The following is a 16,587-nucleotide window of genomic DNA, read 5'->3' as shown; positions in this document are numbered from 1 at the left end:
ACACGAGCATTCAGGCGTTTGTACTTTTACCACATTATACCCATGGCAGGACAAACACTTTGCTCAAAGCTCAGTCAGAGAGCAAAACAAAGCAATTCTGCTGCAGAAGTGCTGACAGCTGAGCTAGCAAAACTCAACAACAAACATGCCCGAATGTCAAGCTACAGAAATCCTGTGATTGTTTATGCCTGTAATCACTGCAGTGTAACAGCCATTAACACTTAAAGGATTCTTACGAAGCATCTGCAACACAAGCAAGCACACACACGTCGTGTAAGTTGATCAAATGCGGGTACTTTGTTTAGTAAATCACATGCTCTCAATCCAGTCCTGTAATCATATTCTTCAATGTTGGGACTGAAAAAATCACATTACCTTGTATTACATGCGAGTTGTCCTTCAGGAAGAAATTGTACAGATATTTGGGGATGAAGGCTGACATGCATGCATATGCAAGAGCTAGGAGAAAACAAAATTAAAATTAAGAGTAATATCAGAAAGTATGTTTAAAAAAAATAAAAATGTGGCCATAAATCGGTAACACACATAGGTTAACATCAACTAACAATGAAACCTAATTCTAAAGCATTTATTAATATTAGTTCATTATAATTTTAACATTTACTAACACGTTATTAAATGTTGCATCTGTTAATATTATTGAATGGACCTGAGCTATCAATGAACAACTAAGGTTAACAGAGATTAATAAACAATGTGTGTTGACGTATAACAATGAGCATTACATTTGTTACACTAAGTAATGGACCTCATTGTAAAGTGTCACCCAGAAATCTTACCTTCGTTGTTGAAGTTTAGATACAGGAAAGGGGCGCAAAGCGAATCCAAGCCTAAAGCAAAAACATCAAATGAGAGAGTCATCAACACATAAACAAAGGACTCTCATTAGACCTGCCAGGGCCATATTTCAGCCAAAAAAAATAATAAATAAATAATAATACAATATTAATACATAAAAATAAAATAGTCAAGCCTATTTTAGGAGAGTAAAGACTTTTCAATAAATAACTAAATAAACAAGAAAGATTAATTAATTAAATTGATACATGGCAATATTGTAAGGATTCTCATGAAAATCAGCATGTAGTGCAGTAATGAAAATATGACAATCATTTTTCTGAATAAAGGGAATTGCAAATAAACAGAAAACTGCACATTTTCTTTCATGATCATGATCAGAATTATTTGGGGGAAACATGCTTAATTGTAATGATAATAAATGCCACAGCAAAAAAACAAGCTTCATTTTCTTTATGGAAAATATAATATATCCTATCATTTTCCTTTGAATTGTAAGGTGAAAAATAATGCATTACACTCTTCTAGAGTTTCATTCTAATAAAAATAACATCCTCAAAATAGAGCAAATTTTCTTTATGCAAAACAAAATTAGTTATAATTTAAACTAAAATAAAACCATGATAATTTGCTAAAATATCGTAATAATTATAATTGGGGGGGGGGGGTAATTGGGGGTTTTGGTGCATAATTGTAATGATAATAAACGGCACAATGAAAAACACCTAATGGTCCTAAGATAAGGAAAAATATGGAAATGATAATTTCTGATTATTTTTCTTTGCATTAGGGTAAAATATGACCCAGAGATGTTCATGATAGGTTGTGAGACTCACCCACACAGACACTAATGAATCACATCATTGTTTTGATCCGTTATCTTTATCAGATAGTATGAACCGTTAGGCCACCAGAACGTAAAGATGCCCGTTACAATTGAGACCCTGTGAGGCTTTGCTGCCATCTAGTGTCCGAAAGAGGAAATCATGCATATGACCCCACCCAACTACTGCTCCATCACCTTGCCAGTACACCAGATCCGGATGAGACACCACCCAGGCCTTGAGCACCCGCCGAAACTTGACGTGCCCCTGAGGTGACGACAACAGCTCATCGTACTGGTGACAGCGAGGGATGTCCACTTCGATCTGTGTCACATATGATAACAAACGTCTAATTCTTCTAATGCATGAAAGCTGCGGTCTTAAGTGAAGTCAGATGAGGTGGGCGACAGCGCTGTTTGCTCCTGGATCGCTTGAAATATTCAGCAGTGGATAGTCGAATCTTAACCAGGCTTAAAGGTGAAGACAGGAACTCCACAAACAAAGTGAATTATTCAACAGGCTGATGAATTATTCAGTTTTTCAATAACCTCAATCAGTGCAAAGACTATCAAACACATGGAAGTGATTCTCACCTGTCTATCAGTGGGGATGGGCGTGTCCTTATCGATGCCGTCATATTTCGATTGGATATCCCCCTGTGGGAGTTTTATACACTGATTTGAATAAGGGAATAAGAGTAGGAGTGTTGCACTAAAAGGCATGTTTACTAATACAATGGAAAAGGTCATTGCTGCATTGAATTTATGTCCACGTTTGATTGTACACATCATGCAAACCCGGGAATCAATAGTCCATTAATGGTAAAAAAAATGCCAGGCGGGTGCAAATGCATCAACATTATGATTTGACTCAAAATAAATCAAAAGTTCCCTGTTGAAAAGGTTGTAAAATGCATATTTCTGAACAAGAACAATATATTCCTTGACAATATATTCCTTGGTGTAAAATGCAGTATTTGGTGGTACCTCAACTCCTAGTAAGGCTGCCCAGGCCAGACCCCTCAGAAGAGGAGGAATATCAACCCGCGCCTCCCTCCAGACCTGGTTCTTCTTGTACGGGTACGCCTAAAAAATGAACGCAAAATATTTATTTCATTATCTCACTAGGCAATCTCACTAGGAAGACCTGTTGTGAACATGTCTGGGTCATATTTCACCCTTAAATCAAAAGAAAGAAAGAAAGAAAGAAAGAAAGAAAGAAAGAAAGAAAGAAAGAAAGAAAGAAAGAAAGAAAGAAAGAAAGAAAGAAAGAAAGAAAGAAAGAAAGAAAGAAAGAAAGAAAGAAAGAAAGAAAGAAAGAAAGAAAGAAAGAAAGAAAGATATTTAAATTATATTCACACATCATGGTAGTATTTGCTGTATTGGCTTTAATGATCAGCATTGTATAAAAATATAATGACAATTATTGTTCAGAATAAAGGGAACTTTAAAACTCTGAATGCATTAGAATAATGAGATTTCTGGGAGAGAAAATTCGTTTAATTTTCATAAAAATAACATTCTGAAATTCAAAATGATTATTTAACCCCTTAAGCGGCACCCCCCTTTTTTTAATAGACATGAAAATGCACATTCAAAACATAAATGGTTGTAATTCAAGAATGCTTTGGAATATAGATGTAAGATTGGTCTTGTTTTAAAGAAGACATGTTAAGAAAGTTAAACAGAAAAAAAGTTATAGAAGTTTGAGTTTATGAAAATGTACAATGTTAAAAATGTAATTATTCATATTTTATATAAAATCTATATTTTCAAAACCTGGTGGACTCTAAAAATCCAAAAAAAATCTAAGCCAAAAATCTGAACAAGTCGTGTTTCTAATTTTAGGGTGATATCTCAAAAAATACGCTTTCAGTGAGATTTTGTTTGGCCGCAGTACCAAACTTTTTCACTAGTTGACATTACTGCCCATATAAGGGCGCCTCCATTTCCATGTTGTTTGAGTGATCTGATCTGAACCATTATTTTTACAATTTTCATACAACTTATGAACACGCCTTAGGATTATGAAAATATACTTGTTGCAAATTGATAAATTACGGCTCCTCTGTAATTTATTTAGAAAATCAGTCACCAAATATGTAAACTAGAGATTGTAAGCTTTCAAATGATATATAGTTTGTCAAGATTAGTTTAGGTTTAGTATAGGATATTACTGTTTTAAAAATGTAATGGCTGTGGCAATATTAAAACAGTAAAATATTTGTTCAAGGTAGTTTTGCGGCACTTTTTTAATTTATTCTTTACAGTATTTTTTAAAAAATATAGAAATAGCAGCAGTGTTTAAGTCTATTACTATGAATTATTACTCAACAGCTATGAAATGGTTGAGTTATGAAATGACTGTTTTTGCTCTCTGTATGAAAAAATCAATAAGCCTAACCCTAAAACTAACCTCAAAAAACAACTTTTGCCATTTTTAGATGAAAAAAAGCACATAATTTAGAATCTTTATGAACCATTTTTCCAGTGGGTGGACATCCATCATGAGGGGATTTCATCAGCTATTCTTATATGGTCATTTTCAGAAACGGTGTGTGTGTGTGTAAAGGACCTTGAGCAGTCTGTCGAAGAGGACAATGCGGGTGAGCTGGTACTCGGTATCTCGCTCCCGGATAATGAGGGGCAGTGTGATGGTGGCAGACAGTTCATTACTGCTGTTAGACTGAGGCAGGCTAGATTGCCTGCGGGACACACGGACAACACATTTCTGTTCCATCAGACAGACACCGACTGCTGCCAAACACACCAGGATACTGAACACAAACTGAGAGATAATGATCAAGAGGACATTTCTTACTCATCTTCTAATAACGGATAGAACGTCTCTCCAGCAACATCCTTCAGCCTCTGCAATGACAGATCAGAAGTGTTTCAACAGGTCAAATTACATTAGCTTGGGGGGATTTGTTAGAGAGAGAAAAAATAATAAGGGGCACCAATAAAGAGCACCAGTATATTGTCCAGATTTAGTTTCAAAACTTTTGACAACTTCAACAACCAAATTTGTAAAAAGACATTTTCCCCAAAACATTTTTTTTCCAAATGTATGATTTTTTGTTACCTTAAAATTTACCATATATGTATATATACACATTTATACAACAGTTTTTTTGGTTCTCGGATCTGATTGACTGAGAACCTTTTCCAGCGGGGCGATATTCACCCAGTATCAGCGCTGGAACCGCTTCACCATTTGTATCACTTCGCTTGCGGCGACTGTCATGGCGGTCGAGCAAATCCACCATATTGTTTCAAAATACTAATGTTGTTGTGTCACGAAATGTAATTTTAAGAATATTTTAGGTCGAAAATGTAGTTATTTAGACCTCAAATATATAATCATAGTGCCTATTTTACCTGTTTAGATGCTTTCGCATATATATATCCATATTAGGGCTGTCAAGCGATTACATTTCTTTATCTAATTAATTACACAATGTGGTGAAAAATGTATCGCAAATTAATCACATCAAATTCGGCAAGAATTAAGAAATTACCCCCAAAAGATATTGTGTTAAATGAGAAAAGCATATACAAAAATACAAAAAGTAGCTTTAGGAAAAAGAAAAAAAAGGTCAATTAAAAGAATATTTAGTCATTTAAAAAAAAAATTTGATGTCCCGTTCGAGCAAACACACTAACATTTTTGAGCTGATAAAGAGAAAGCGTCACAGTTGTGTCATCCAGTAGAAAACTTCTGTCCCGGCCTTGACCAAAAGACTCGCCATCCTCCAAAATGAACCTAAAGAACAAACAAATTCGACAAGTTAGCTGAATGCAAGCAGCTTAATCTGTAATGGTAATGGTAAATAATGGATCGGAGCCGTGCGGGTACTTGGGAAGGGTGCAGGCGGGAGGTTTAGACTGGATGATCTCTTGATTGGTCAGCTCTTTCTCTAGGTCTCCTCCTGCCAGACACCACAGGTGATACACCTCATCTATGCCTCTCTCTACCAGGTAGTTCTCTCCATCATCTACACACCACAGAGGAACAGTCATTAACCTTATTTTTAGCATTCACTTTTCAACATTCTCCTCTAGTGTGAGCTCTGTTGACCCGAACCTTTACAGAGTTGGCTGATGTCCTCGGGAAGCTCTAAACGTGCACAGCGCGGGGCGGCAGCAAACAGACGCACGGGGCACTGGTGGGGGGTGTACTGACAGGACATGCTCTCAAACACAGAGTCTCCCAGAAGCTCGGCTGGGGTGGCTCTGAAAGACAGGAACAATTAGTGAAGACACTAATCATTATTATTAATTGCTGCTCTGTTTATTCACAAATAGCAAATCACTTCCAGTAACATGACGATTCAATTAGACCAAAGCACACAACTAGGGCTGAGGGACATATACAAAATTAAACGATAAGTAACCACACACACACACACACACACAAGTGGATAAGCAAGAGACATTTGTTTTGTTGTTGTACTGATCACTTATAGACTGTATATTGACTCAGTTCTCTTTATTGCCATGTTGTTTAGGTAGGGATGGGGACGTTAAAACTTGTTCATAAGTTTTGCATCTTCATTGTGAAAATTATTGTAACTATTGTTAAATCAGGGCTATTCCTTTGGGAATTTCTTCGCTGTATTCTCGTTTTTTGCTCGCAGGTTTCTCTATAGAGCTCCCCCTACAGCTCCGGAATAGATATTTGACAACACTGTCGAAAAACTTGTTGGCGACTCTCAGATACCAGAGGCTAGTAGATCAACGAAATCAAAGCAGACGGGACATTCTTTACAACGTCTTCTTAATTCGGGTTCGAACAGCGGGAGGGAGCGCAATAATTACAGAATTGTAGCAGATTTTTTTGCCGTAAAGCAATTTGTTACATCGCGAGACCTGATATCATTCAATACTTCCTGACGCGCCGGCCCGCCGGCCCAAAGTTGCAAGGGTGGTTTTCCCGCTCACATGCGATAGGGGGGTGCGAGACGACCACCATTCAACCCGAAAAAAGTAATATAACCATTCCAACGACTCCGAAGCTGTTCAGTTAAGGTAAAAAAAACCTGCATAGTTCACCTTTAAAATGTCCAATAAATAGAGTATTCAAAATAAATATTTTAATTCGTTTATTTTTTATTTATATATTACATTATTATTATTTAGATTTATTCCATTTATATGCACATTTTTAGTATCAAATGAAAAATATAAATTTTATAACAATATCACCCATCATAATAAAACGCTGAATTGGAAACTAATCCTGCCCTTTCTCACACTGTCATTTATAAGAACAGCCGTTAACAAGACAGTCCTTGTATTTGTTCCAGAATTAAAAAGAGATACAAGATTTCATGGCATAATGACACACTGCCAAACCATCCCTTCTGACGGCACGGAAAGCTTTGGAAGATTAGAGAGGGTTTTTTTTTTTTTTTTTTCAATAAAGAAATGATAAAGGATGTGGACAGGCTACCTTTTTGAAGGGAGAAACGTCAGGCATTTCCTCAATAAAGCCTGCACATTTTCAGGCAGCTCCTGGGGAAAAAGTCAGAGACAAGAATATTAGTAAAGCATCAAACCCAGCCAAACTCTGATAAATCAGCACTTCCTGTCATTCATGCTATAAACTCCACTGAAAGTGAGGTTTTATGAGGACATTTGTAAAACATTAGCCATACGGCCAGTGCGCGCTCACTTTCAAACTCAGGAGGGTTTATCTGAGAGGTTTCAAAGTAAACCTTTTAAAGTAAAATCCCTTTAAGATGAAACCACTAACATAAACCACATCTTACTGTGACACTTATTGTGCACTTTTCTGCAATAAAAGGATTAGGAAAAAAAAAACAATCAAATTGAGATCTATCTTTGTATGGAAGGTAAAGTAGAAAGATAAAAGACTATCCATTAAGACGAGCAAACTTACCTTAACAGTATCCAAGCACCCGTGTTCCTCAGCAAGAACAGTGATTATGTCGTCCATGCATCCTGTACACAATAAGATGATACAAAACAAAAAACTAAATCAGAGATATTCCAATCGTGAAACTCATTACAACAGAATATGGGCAAAATAATGTGATGTAAAACAATGTAAATAGTGTAATGTAAACATGAACTCACCTAAGGTGATGATGAATTTCATTCTCTCACTAATATCAATGTTCTGCAGAATCTGCCTTCCCTATTGGACAACGCAAGTCACATGATATCAAAAAGGTAAGAATGTTATAGAATCTTTGTCACAGTTAAAAACTCAGTGAAACTGAACAATGAACGTTAATATCTATCTATCTATCTATCTATCTATCTATCTATCTATCTATCTATCTATCTATCTATCTGTCTGTCTGTCTGTCTGTCTGTCTGTCTGTCTGTCTGTCTGTCTGTCTGTCTATATATCTATCTATCTGTCTTTCTATCTATCCATGTATCTATCCATGTATCTATCTATCTATCTTTCTATCTATCCATGTATCTATCTATCTATCTATTTATCTGTCTGTCTATCTTTCTATCTATCTATCTGTCTATCTATCTATCTATCTATCTATCTGTCTGTCTGTCTGTCTGTCTGTCTGTCTGTCTGTCTGTCTGTCTGTCGGTCTGTCTGTCGGTCTGTCTGTCTGTCTGTCGGTCTGTCTGTCTGTCTGTCTGTCTGTCTATATATCTATCTGTCTTTCTATCTATCCATTTATCTATCTATCTATCTATCTATCTATCTATCTATCTATCTATCTATCTATCTTTCTATTTATCTGTCTGTCTATCTTTCTATCTATCTATCTATCTATCTATCTATCTATCTATCTATCTATCTATCTATCTGTCTGTCTGTCTGTCTGTCTGTCTGTCTGTCTGTCTGTCTGTCTATATATCTATCTATCTGTCTTTCTATCTATCCATGTATCTATCCATGTATCTATCTATCTATCTTTCTATCTATCCATGTATCTATCTATCTATCTATTTATCTGTCTGTCTATCTTTCTATCTATCTATCTGTCTATCTATCTATCTATCTATCTATCTGTCTGTCTGTCTGTCTGTCTGTCTGTCTGTCTGTCTGTCTGTCGGTCTGTCTGTCGGTCTGTCTGTCTGTCTGTCGGTCTGTCTGTCTGTCTGTCTGTCTATATATCTATCTGTCTTTCTATCTATCCATTTATCTATCTATCTATCTATCTATCTATCTATCTATCTATCTATCTATCTATCTATCTATCTATCTATCTATCTTTCTATTTATCTGTCTGTCTATCTTTCTATCTATCTATCTATCTATCTATCTATCTATCTATCTATCTATCTATCTATCTATCTATAAATCTATAAATCTATCTATCTATCTATCTATCTATCTATCTATCTATCTATCTATCTATCTATCTATCTATCTATCTATCTATCTATAAATCTATAAATCTATCTATCTATCTATCTATCTATCTATCTATCTATCTATCTATCTATCTATCTATAAATCTATAAATCTATCTATCTATCTATCTATCTATCTATCTATCTATCTATCTATCTATCTATCTATCTATCTATAAATCTATAAATCTATCTATCTATCTATCTATCTATCTATCTATCTATCTATCTATCTATCTATCTATCTATCTATAAATCTATAAATCTATCTATCTATCTATCTATCTATCTATCTATCTATCTATCTATCTTTCTATCTATCTATCTGTCTGTCTGTATATCTATCCATCCATCTATCTATCCATCCATCTATCTATCCATCCATCTATCTATCCATCCATCCATCTATCTATCTATCTATCTATCTATCTATCTATCTATCTATCTATCTATCTATCTATCTATCTATCTATCTATCTATAAATCTATAAATCTATAAATCTATCTATCTATCTATCTATCTATCTATCTATCTATCTATCTATCTATCTATCCATCTATCATCTGTATGTGCATAAATATGTAAACTGTTAGTAAAACCTTAGGGAAACTAAGTTTATAAAGCAATATATGTAACATCATAAATTATTCATATCCTGGGGGTAAAAAACAAATGATTTGCATTAATGTAAAATTCAGTTTAGTCGTTGTCGAGCCGAATCTAAGAAAACTCTGAGAGCGTACCACACAGAGTTCAAACAGAAGCACCCCGAGAGACCAAACGTCTGTTTTGGGCCCTGAAGCGAGCGGGGCCTCAATGATCGAGGGGTCGCTGGAATACAAACAGCCTTGAGCAATAACCTCTGGAGGCAGGTAAGATGGATACCTACGAAAACAGAGAGGAACAAACGACAGACACGGTTGCTGGAAAGGTCTCACAGAGAGCAGATGTGGTCCTTGTGATGCCAGATAACAAAAGACGTGTCCCACAAAACCCAAATCACAACCGGATATTATAAGACAGGCCCCTTGGAGAACATGAGGGCTCCTGGTCGTGCCACTCAGATTCAGGTTATTCAGGATGCCACATAAGGAAGCCGCTTTGATATCCAGGATCTGCTTTTTATCAAAACAAAGATGAGCCACAATGATGCACATCTAATGTTAGCTCATCTTTCTTTATTATGAGAGCACAGCGTGACCCATTGATCTTTCTTTCCTATGAAAAGCAGGCGCTTCGGTTCAGAGCCACAATGCATCATAAAGAGACGGCGGACAAGATTTAAAGCTCGCCTTGACTTTCTGCTCTGCTATAATGACGCCGAGATGTTATCTGTGCCCTTATATAGACACCAAAGCACGTGCGTTTCATTTTGAGGAATATGAGGATACAGCAGGAAACAAATGGAAAACATTAAAGCTGAATGACGTACCCAATAGGGAAGTCAACATCTGCTCCGTGGTCGGTCATATGATACAGGCCGAATTTGGCCAACTTCACTTTACCCTGTTGAGTTTGTAAAAGAACATTTCATTCCATGAAAACAGTGAGTTGAAAGCAAGACAAAGTATGGTATCAATAAGAAACCGATCGTTCTGACAAACTTCATCATCTTGTTAATATCTGTCGGGTTTACTGTTTTAAGTTGATCAGAATTATCCGTTTATTTATATAAAGCTCTTATACTATTTATTTTTATAAAGCTCTTATACCACAGCTATGAATTTTATTATTAAATGTTTGACCATCAATAATTACAGAACTATATAAAAATAAAATCTATTAAAAAAAAAACTAAAAGAAAAAACTAAATAAATAAAATAAACAAAAAAATTAAATAAGCAAACCTAGCCTAAACTAAATAATAAAATAAGCAAAAAAAAATAAAAAAATAAAAAAAAAAATAAAAAAAAAAAAAAATAAGCAAAAATAAATAAAAATAAATAGAAAATAAAATAAATAAGCAAAAAATAAATAAATAAATAAATAAAATAAAATAAAATAGTTTTGAACACTTGGTCAACCTAAACATTTATTTTTACATCATGCAACATGCCAATGACTTCTCAATACACTTCCGTGATTCCACATACCTCACGATCCAAGAGAACATTGTTGGGAGACAAGGCGCGGTGCACCATGCCATGTTCATTCATGAACTCCAAACCTTCTAGCACTTCATAGGCAACGTGAAGCACCATCTCTGGACTAAAGAGAGAGACAAGAACATCAGAAAATGAGTCCATCTTTAGAGTGTCTCAAACAACTTAATAGCGGCTTTCATTTTCTACTGATGTCACTATCAAGTCAAACTGAAATTCAATCGCAAAGTAATATAAATCTAAAAATGTAAGTAATTATAGATATAAACGTTAATCTATGTGATGTTTGACTGAATGAGGCACTGTGAAGTCAAATAAAAGGCATAATCCAAGAAATTACATTAGAAATAGCATGGCATAAATACTGTATAATACCCTTTTAATTCATTTAAGTGCCATTTATTCAAAATAAACAGTCTGATTTAGACAGTAGATGGCAGAATATGAGCAGTCTGAGCTGTTCAGTTATTGGAAATATAGCACTGGTTTAGCTGGGAATACTGCTTTTTTTTTCAGCTATTTATGTGCTTATACTGCATGAAAAAAAGAGCTGAAAGTGAAAGACACGGCAGTAACACTTTACAATAAGGTCTCTTTTGAACTAACAATTAGCAATATATTTGTACAGCAATTTATTAACTTTTGTTAATGTTAGTCAATAAAAATTTTCATGTTAGTTCGCAATGCATTAACAGATACAACTTTTGTTTTAGTTTTGTTCTGTTTAATTCTAGTTGGGAAATAATCATTTTGCACACATGTACTTTTATTTGTAAGCCTAATGTGTTGAAAACGTGAAACGTTTCTTGTCTCGTCACACTCAGTTAGGAATGACATAAATCACATAAATGCATATTTTCAATTCAATACAGCCATATTTGAGGAAAAGTTGAGTAGTTTGCATCACTGGATGTCGTTTAACATTTCTACTGCAAAACAGTTGACACGGCAGACACGCATTTACATCTTCACTGTCTTTCGACATTAAACTGACGCTTCATGCTGGAATTCACGCTCTGCTTCTTTGAGAAGTAAACCCCGCCTACTTTTATTTGATTGGCCAGCTCAATCATTTTGACATTGACGTTAGACCGCTGAGGCAGACCATACTAAAAATGTGACTTTTGCTACTTTTTGTCATTCTAACACTATTATTCAATGTGATAATAGTAGATCAATCATTTTTTCTGAATCAGGAATATGGAATTAAAATATAAGGATGGTCACATAAACTAATAAATTATTATAATCAGAGTTTTGAATAAAGTGCTTGTGTACTGTAGTGTAAACTGATGTTTTTCTATTAGACAAAGTTCTGGATGATGAAAAACGTGTTCCTTTAAAAAGAATATATTGAATAGATTACAGTATATAAAAGAATATACGGAATAGATTATTTAATGGAGAAGTGAAATATTCCTGGACTGATCAGTTTGACTGTAAATTGTCTTTATATTTTGTCTAAAATGTGAAGCTTTACTGGTTTCAATAAGTTTATTAAGTCCTCTTTCTTGTTTTACAGTTATTTTTAGTATAACATTTGCTCAGTCTATGGCAATAGTCCTTGAACTGCTGTCACACTGGCCAAATTTACACCTGCTATTAACATGCATCTTTTTTTTTTTAACTGCTCCCAATTGTGTCAATATTAATACAACATATTGTTATTATATATAATAGTGTGAGCCATGACAACACAAACAACGATCAAATGCTTTCGCAAAAAGAAAAGCTTTGCAAAAACGGTCCACATGAAGAATTTGACAACGGTGTCAATAGCTTCCACATGAGAGGATACATTGCAAACCACTAATGAATCTCAGAACAAAACAAAAAAAAGCCCAGCCACAAATACCAATGGGTCTTTTAACCTGATAATGTAGAACAGATTCAAAATGATAAAACTGAGTCACTGAGTGAAGTCTGAAGAACATGAACTGGTCAAATATGCCTTTCAGAAAATACTGAGTACAGTGATAGCATCAAATGATAATACCATGGTACACTTTGGACATTTATCTTTTTATTTCAAAATAAATGTGAATTAAAGTATTGTTACAAAAGATTTCTATTTCAAATAAAAGCTGTTATTTGGAACCTTCTATTCATCCAATAATTAATTATAACATGTTTCTTGAGCAGCAAATAGGCATATTAGAATGATTTCTGAAAGATCATGTGACACTGAAGACATTGGAGTAATGGCGTTGGCCATTTCTAATCAAATTAAAGCAGCCTTGGTGAGACTTCTATTCAAATTTCTTTCTTTTTTTTATGACCCCAAACATTAGAACCGCAGTGTGCGTTCATCGATGTGCATTATATTCAGTTGGTTTTGATTGTTACCTGACTGGTTTCCCCTGCTTCAGGAGATCTTTCAGGCTTTTTTCATAGTGCTCAGCAACAATAACCAGCCGTTCTGTAAAAAAAAAACAAGAAAACAAAGAATTTAAAGCAAGTATTTGCAAAGATAACAAACACGACAAAATATTCTCTGAATACATGCCTTTATGCTATTGTCAGCTGTATTAGGTTAACGTGAGATTCATTTTTGTATGATTATTTTGTGTTGATTTATTTAAAGGGGTAGTTCACCTAAAAATAAAAATTTTGGGATCACTTACTCACCCTCAAGTTGTTCCAAACCTATACGAGTTTCTTTCTTCTGTTAAACACAAAATAATATTAATTTTTATCATTCATTCTTCCATTTTATTTTTTTATCCGGAAGTCAATGGCTACCGTCAACTGTATGATTACCAACATCCTTTAAAATATATTATTTTGTGTTTAACAGAAGAAAGAAACTCGTATAGGTTTGGAACAACTTGAGGGTGTGTAAGTGATGACAGAATTTTTATTTTTAGGTGAACTACCCCTTTAAACAGGGTATTTTGGTTACCAGGTGAACTTCAGGAGAGACATGCATAGTGTAAAAAAAAGAGTCACCTTCATTTACTGTATCTTGCACTTAATTCAATACAAATTGTTTAAAAGAAGCTTTACAGCGATAACCAGGAAAATTATGATTTAATGATGCAAACTAACAAACATCAATCTTAATGTAAAGCAGCTTTAAGACAGTTCAGTGTTGATTCTGTTCTGTTCAATAACCGTCTAAAGTTCATGGATGAAATGAGTTCAACTCAGCAATAGAGCAGCTCTACAGACAACAGCGATGTCATCGTCGTCTCAGTTCAGCTCACATCCAAAACTAAAGGCATTGATGGTGCCATGAAGAACTTTTAACATCCATGGAATATTTCCATTGAGCAAAAGGTCCTTTAAAGTGGAAAAAGGGTCTTTAGATTATCAAAATGTTCTTAACATAAAGAAAAAAAGAATATTTGAAAGGTATTTGGGAAACTCAAATAAAGGGTTAAAAATACAGCACTGTTAAAAAAATCAGCACAGTCAATAATAAGAAGAAAAACTTCTTCCCTAAAGACTTAAAAACTGATTTTCAATACCCTCAGAAATGAATATTCCCTCCAGCAAGATGATGACCTGCATTCAAGGTCATTTCTCAAACATGAAAGAAAGTTATAACACTAATAAATCTGCATAATGTCATAAGGACTTCAAACACATGTGTTTGCATACACATGCATCGATCTCATAAGGCACACATGCATGAACCAAAGTGCATCGTGCATGATAAATACTGAACTAACGGCCATAAAGCAAACAAAGATAAAAAGAAACATTCTCGCAGCAGGATTGCGCACATGAATAATGCCATTAAACCACAGAGATAAAAATCACTAGGATAAAAGAGAATAAAACTCGGAGGAGCACCAGAAAACAAAACCAGACTTGACGAGGCATTAAAAGGAAATGGAAAACATTTCAAATTAATGACTTGCAAAAACGTGCCATGACATAGTCCTTTTAATTGTAATATCTGCAGAGCAGGATGTCCAATAGACAGCTATCTAGATATGACAACAATCTGGGTAACATTTTACAATAATGTTTCATTAGTTAACTACACGAGTTAACTAATAAAGAACTGCACTTCTACAGCATTTATTAATCTTTGTTAATGTTAATTCCAACATTTACTAATACATGATTAAAATCAAAAGTTGTATTTGTTAACATTAGTTAATGCACTGTGAACCAGCATGAACAAACAATGAACAGCTGGATTTTATTAACTAACGTTAACAAAGATTAACAAATACAGTAAAAAAGTTATTGCTCGTAGTTAGTTAATACATTAAATGTTAACAAATGAAACCTTCTTGTAAAGTGTTACCACAATCTGATACATTTTGCACAAAAAAAACACTTTCTTGATCTGGAAAGCTCTATGATTGGATGACTTTATTTACATGGCGCTTTATATCCTACAGAATGATTGTTTTAAAGCAGTTTTACTGTTATAAACAGGAAAACACTGTGAATATGGCAAGTTCGTCAATTATAAAAAGACTAAAGGCAATTGCACACTGAGTCCGAAATTTTCGTATGCGTTGTTTCGTATTCGTGATTTGGTGGCTCTGAATTGTCAAAGCACCATTCAAACTGCTTGTTACGGTCTATTAATTTTATTAGTTACGGTTATTTAATCGAACCTGTTTCGATTTTTTTTATGACGGACGAAAGTTTCCGAGGCAGTGTGCAAGCGTGATTGACAACGTGAGGTCGTATTTATTTTTTAACATGCGAAAATTTGGGATGCAAATTTTGGACTCAGTGTGCAATGGCCTTTAGCCTAAATTTAGGTTATAAAGCAGCTCAATTCAGTTTAATAACAGTACCAATGTTTCAAAGTTCATCAATTATGAAACAAAACAGTTTACAAGGTACACTATTGCTAAAGCAAGCACTTCTGAGAAAAGCCAACACATTTTTTTAAAGATTCTGAGAGAGTAGCCCCATTGTTTTCGAGTTATATCTGTGAAATAAACTGTATTTACTATTATTTACCGATGGACGGTCTTATTTGGGAAAATTTGAGAGAAACAAAGTACACTAAACTAAAGCAAGAAAGCCTTGATCATACCATGCTTCCCTCTGGTGATGTCCACATATTGGCACAGTCTGGGATGGGTGATGGTTTTGAGGATCTGGAAGCGTCCCAGGATCTTGATGGAGTTTGGGGTGAGAGGAAGTCCATTGCTGCCACACACATCATGAGGAAGAGGAGAAGCGAAGAAGGTGGAGGCCCCCAGTTCAGCATCTCTGAGGGGCTTCATGACTCACCTGATGCTCAACAAACACACTGACACACAGCACAGAATACAGTTATATACCCCTGAATGCTTTTAAATGATTTTCGTACATAACTTTGTCATTTCTGAAATCAGTCAGGATAGTGTTTTGTTTATGAATACAACATAAATAGTTACTTACAACAGTTAATATATCAGGAGCACCTAGATTAATCACACCACTAAAACATGTTTCATCCTACAGCATAGAATAATATCTTGTCATTTACATGTTTACAACATAAACTAAACCAACAATATTTTATA

The 16,587-nt window shown here is 34.7% G+C and overlaps 1 protein-coding gene across 2 annotated transcripts in view; it reads right to left on the bottom strand.

The window, feature by feature from the left end:
- tbck (TBC1 domain containing kinase) overlaps positions 1 to 16,587 on the bottom strand; it is a 57,317-nt gene that overhangs the window by 40,430 nt on the left and 300 nt on the right. The window contains exons 2-20 of one of the 2 annotated variants that reach the window (XM_079615281.1): positions 16,313 to 16,331; positions 16,113 to 16,194; positions 13,448 to 13,520; positions 11,093 to 11,207; positions 10,432 to 10,505; positions 9,743 to 9,884; positions 7,745 to 7,805; positions 7,548 to 7,609; positions 7,098 to 7,159; positions 5,730 to 5,878; positions 5,502 to 5,640; positions 5,309 to 5,408; positions 4,464 to 4,513; positions 4,218 to 4,347; positions 2,630 to 2,728; positions 2,237 to 2,299; positions 1,841 to 1,967; positions 801 to 851; positions 376 to 459 (exon numbers count right to left, since the gene is read on the bottom strand). In XM_079615281.1, the coding sequence (XP_079471407.1) occupies positions 376 to 459; positions 801 to 851; positions 1,841 to 1,967; positions 2,237 to 2,299; positions 2,630 to 2,728; positions 4,218 to 4,347; positions 4,464 to 4,513; positions 5,309 to 5,408; positions 5,502 to 5,640; positions 5,730 to 5,878; positions 7,098 to 7,159; positions 7,548 to 7,609; positions 7,745 to 7,805; positions 9,743 to 9,884; positions 10,432 to 10,505; positions 11,093 to 11,200 (1,501 nt within the window). In that variant the 5' untranslated portion in view covers positions 11,201 to 11,207; positions 13,448 to 13,520; positions 16,113 to 16,194; positions 16,313 to 16,331. Of the gene's footprint in view, positions 1 to 375; positions 460 to 800; positions 852 to 1,840; positions 1,968 to 2,236; positions 2,300 to 2,629; positions 2,729 to 4,217; positions 4,348 to 4,463; positions 4,514 to 5,308; positions 5,409 to 5,501; positions 5,641 to 5,729; positions 5,879 to 7,097; positions 7,160 to 7,547; positions 7,610 to 7,744; positions 7,806 to 9,742; positions 9,885 to 10,431; positions 10,506 to 11,092; positions 11,208 to 13,447; positions 13,521 to 16,112; positions 16,332 to 16,587 lie in introns of both variants that reach the window. The other variant, XM_079615280.1, reaches the window with a different exon arrangement.

Source organism: Phoxinus phoxinus (genome assembly GCF_949152265.1).
Source record: "Phoxinus phoxinus genome assembly, chromosome: 6".
Lineage (NCBI taxonomy): Eukaryota > Metazoa > Chordata > Actinopteri > Cypriniformes > Leuciscidae > Phoxinus > Phoxinus phoxinus.
The sequence above is the reverse complement of the archived record's forward strand: the minus strand, read 5'-3'. Positions and strand labels throughout refer to the sequence as shown.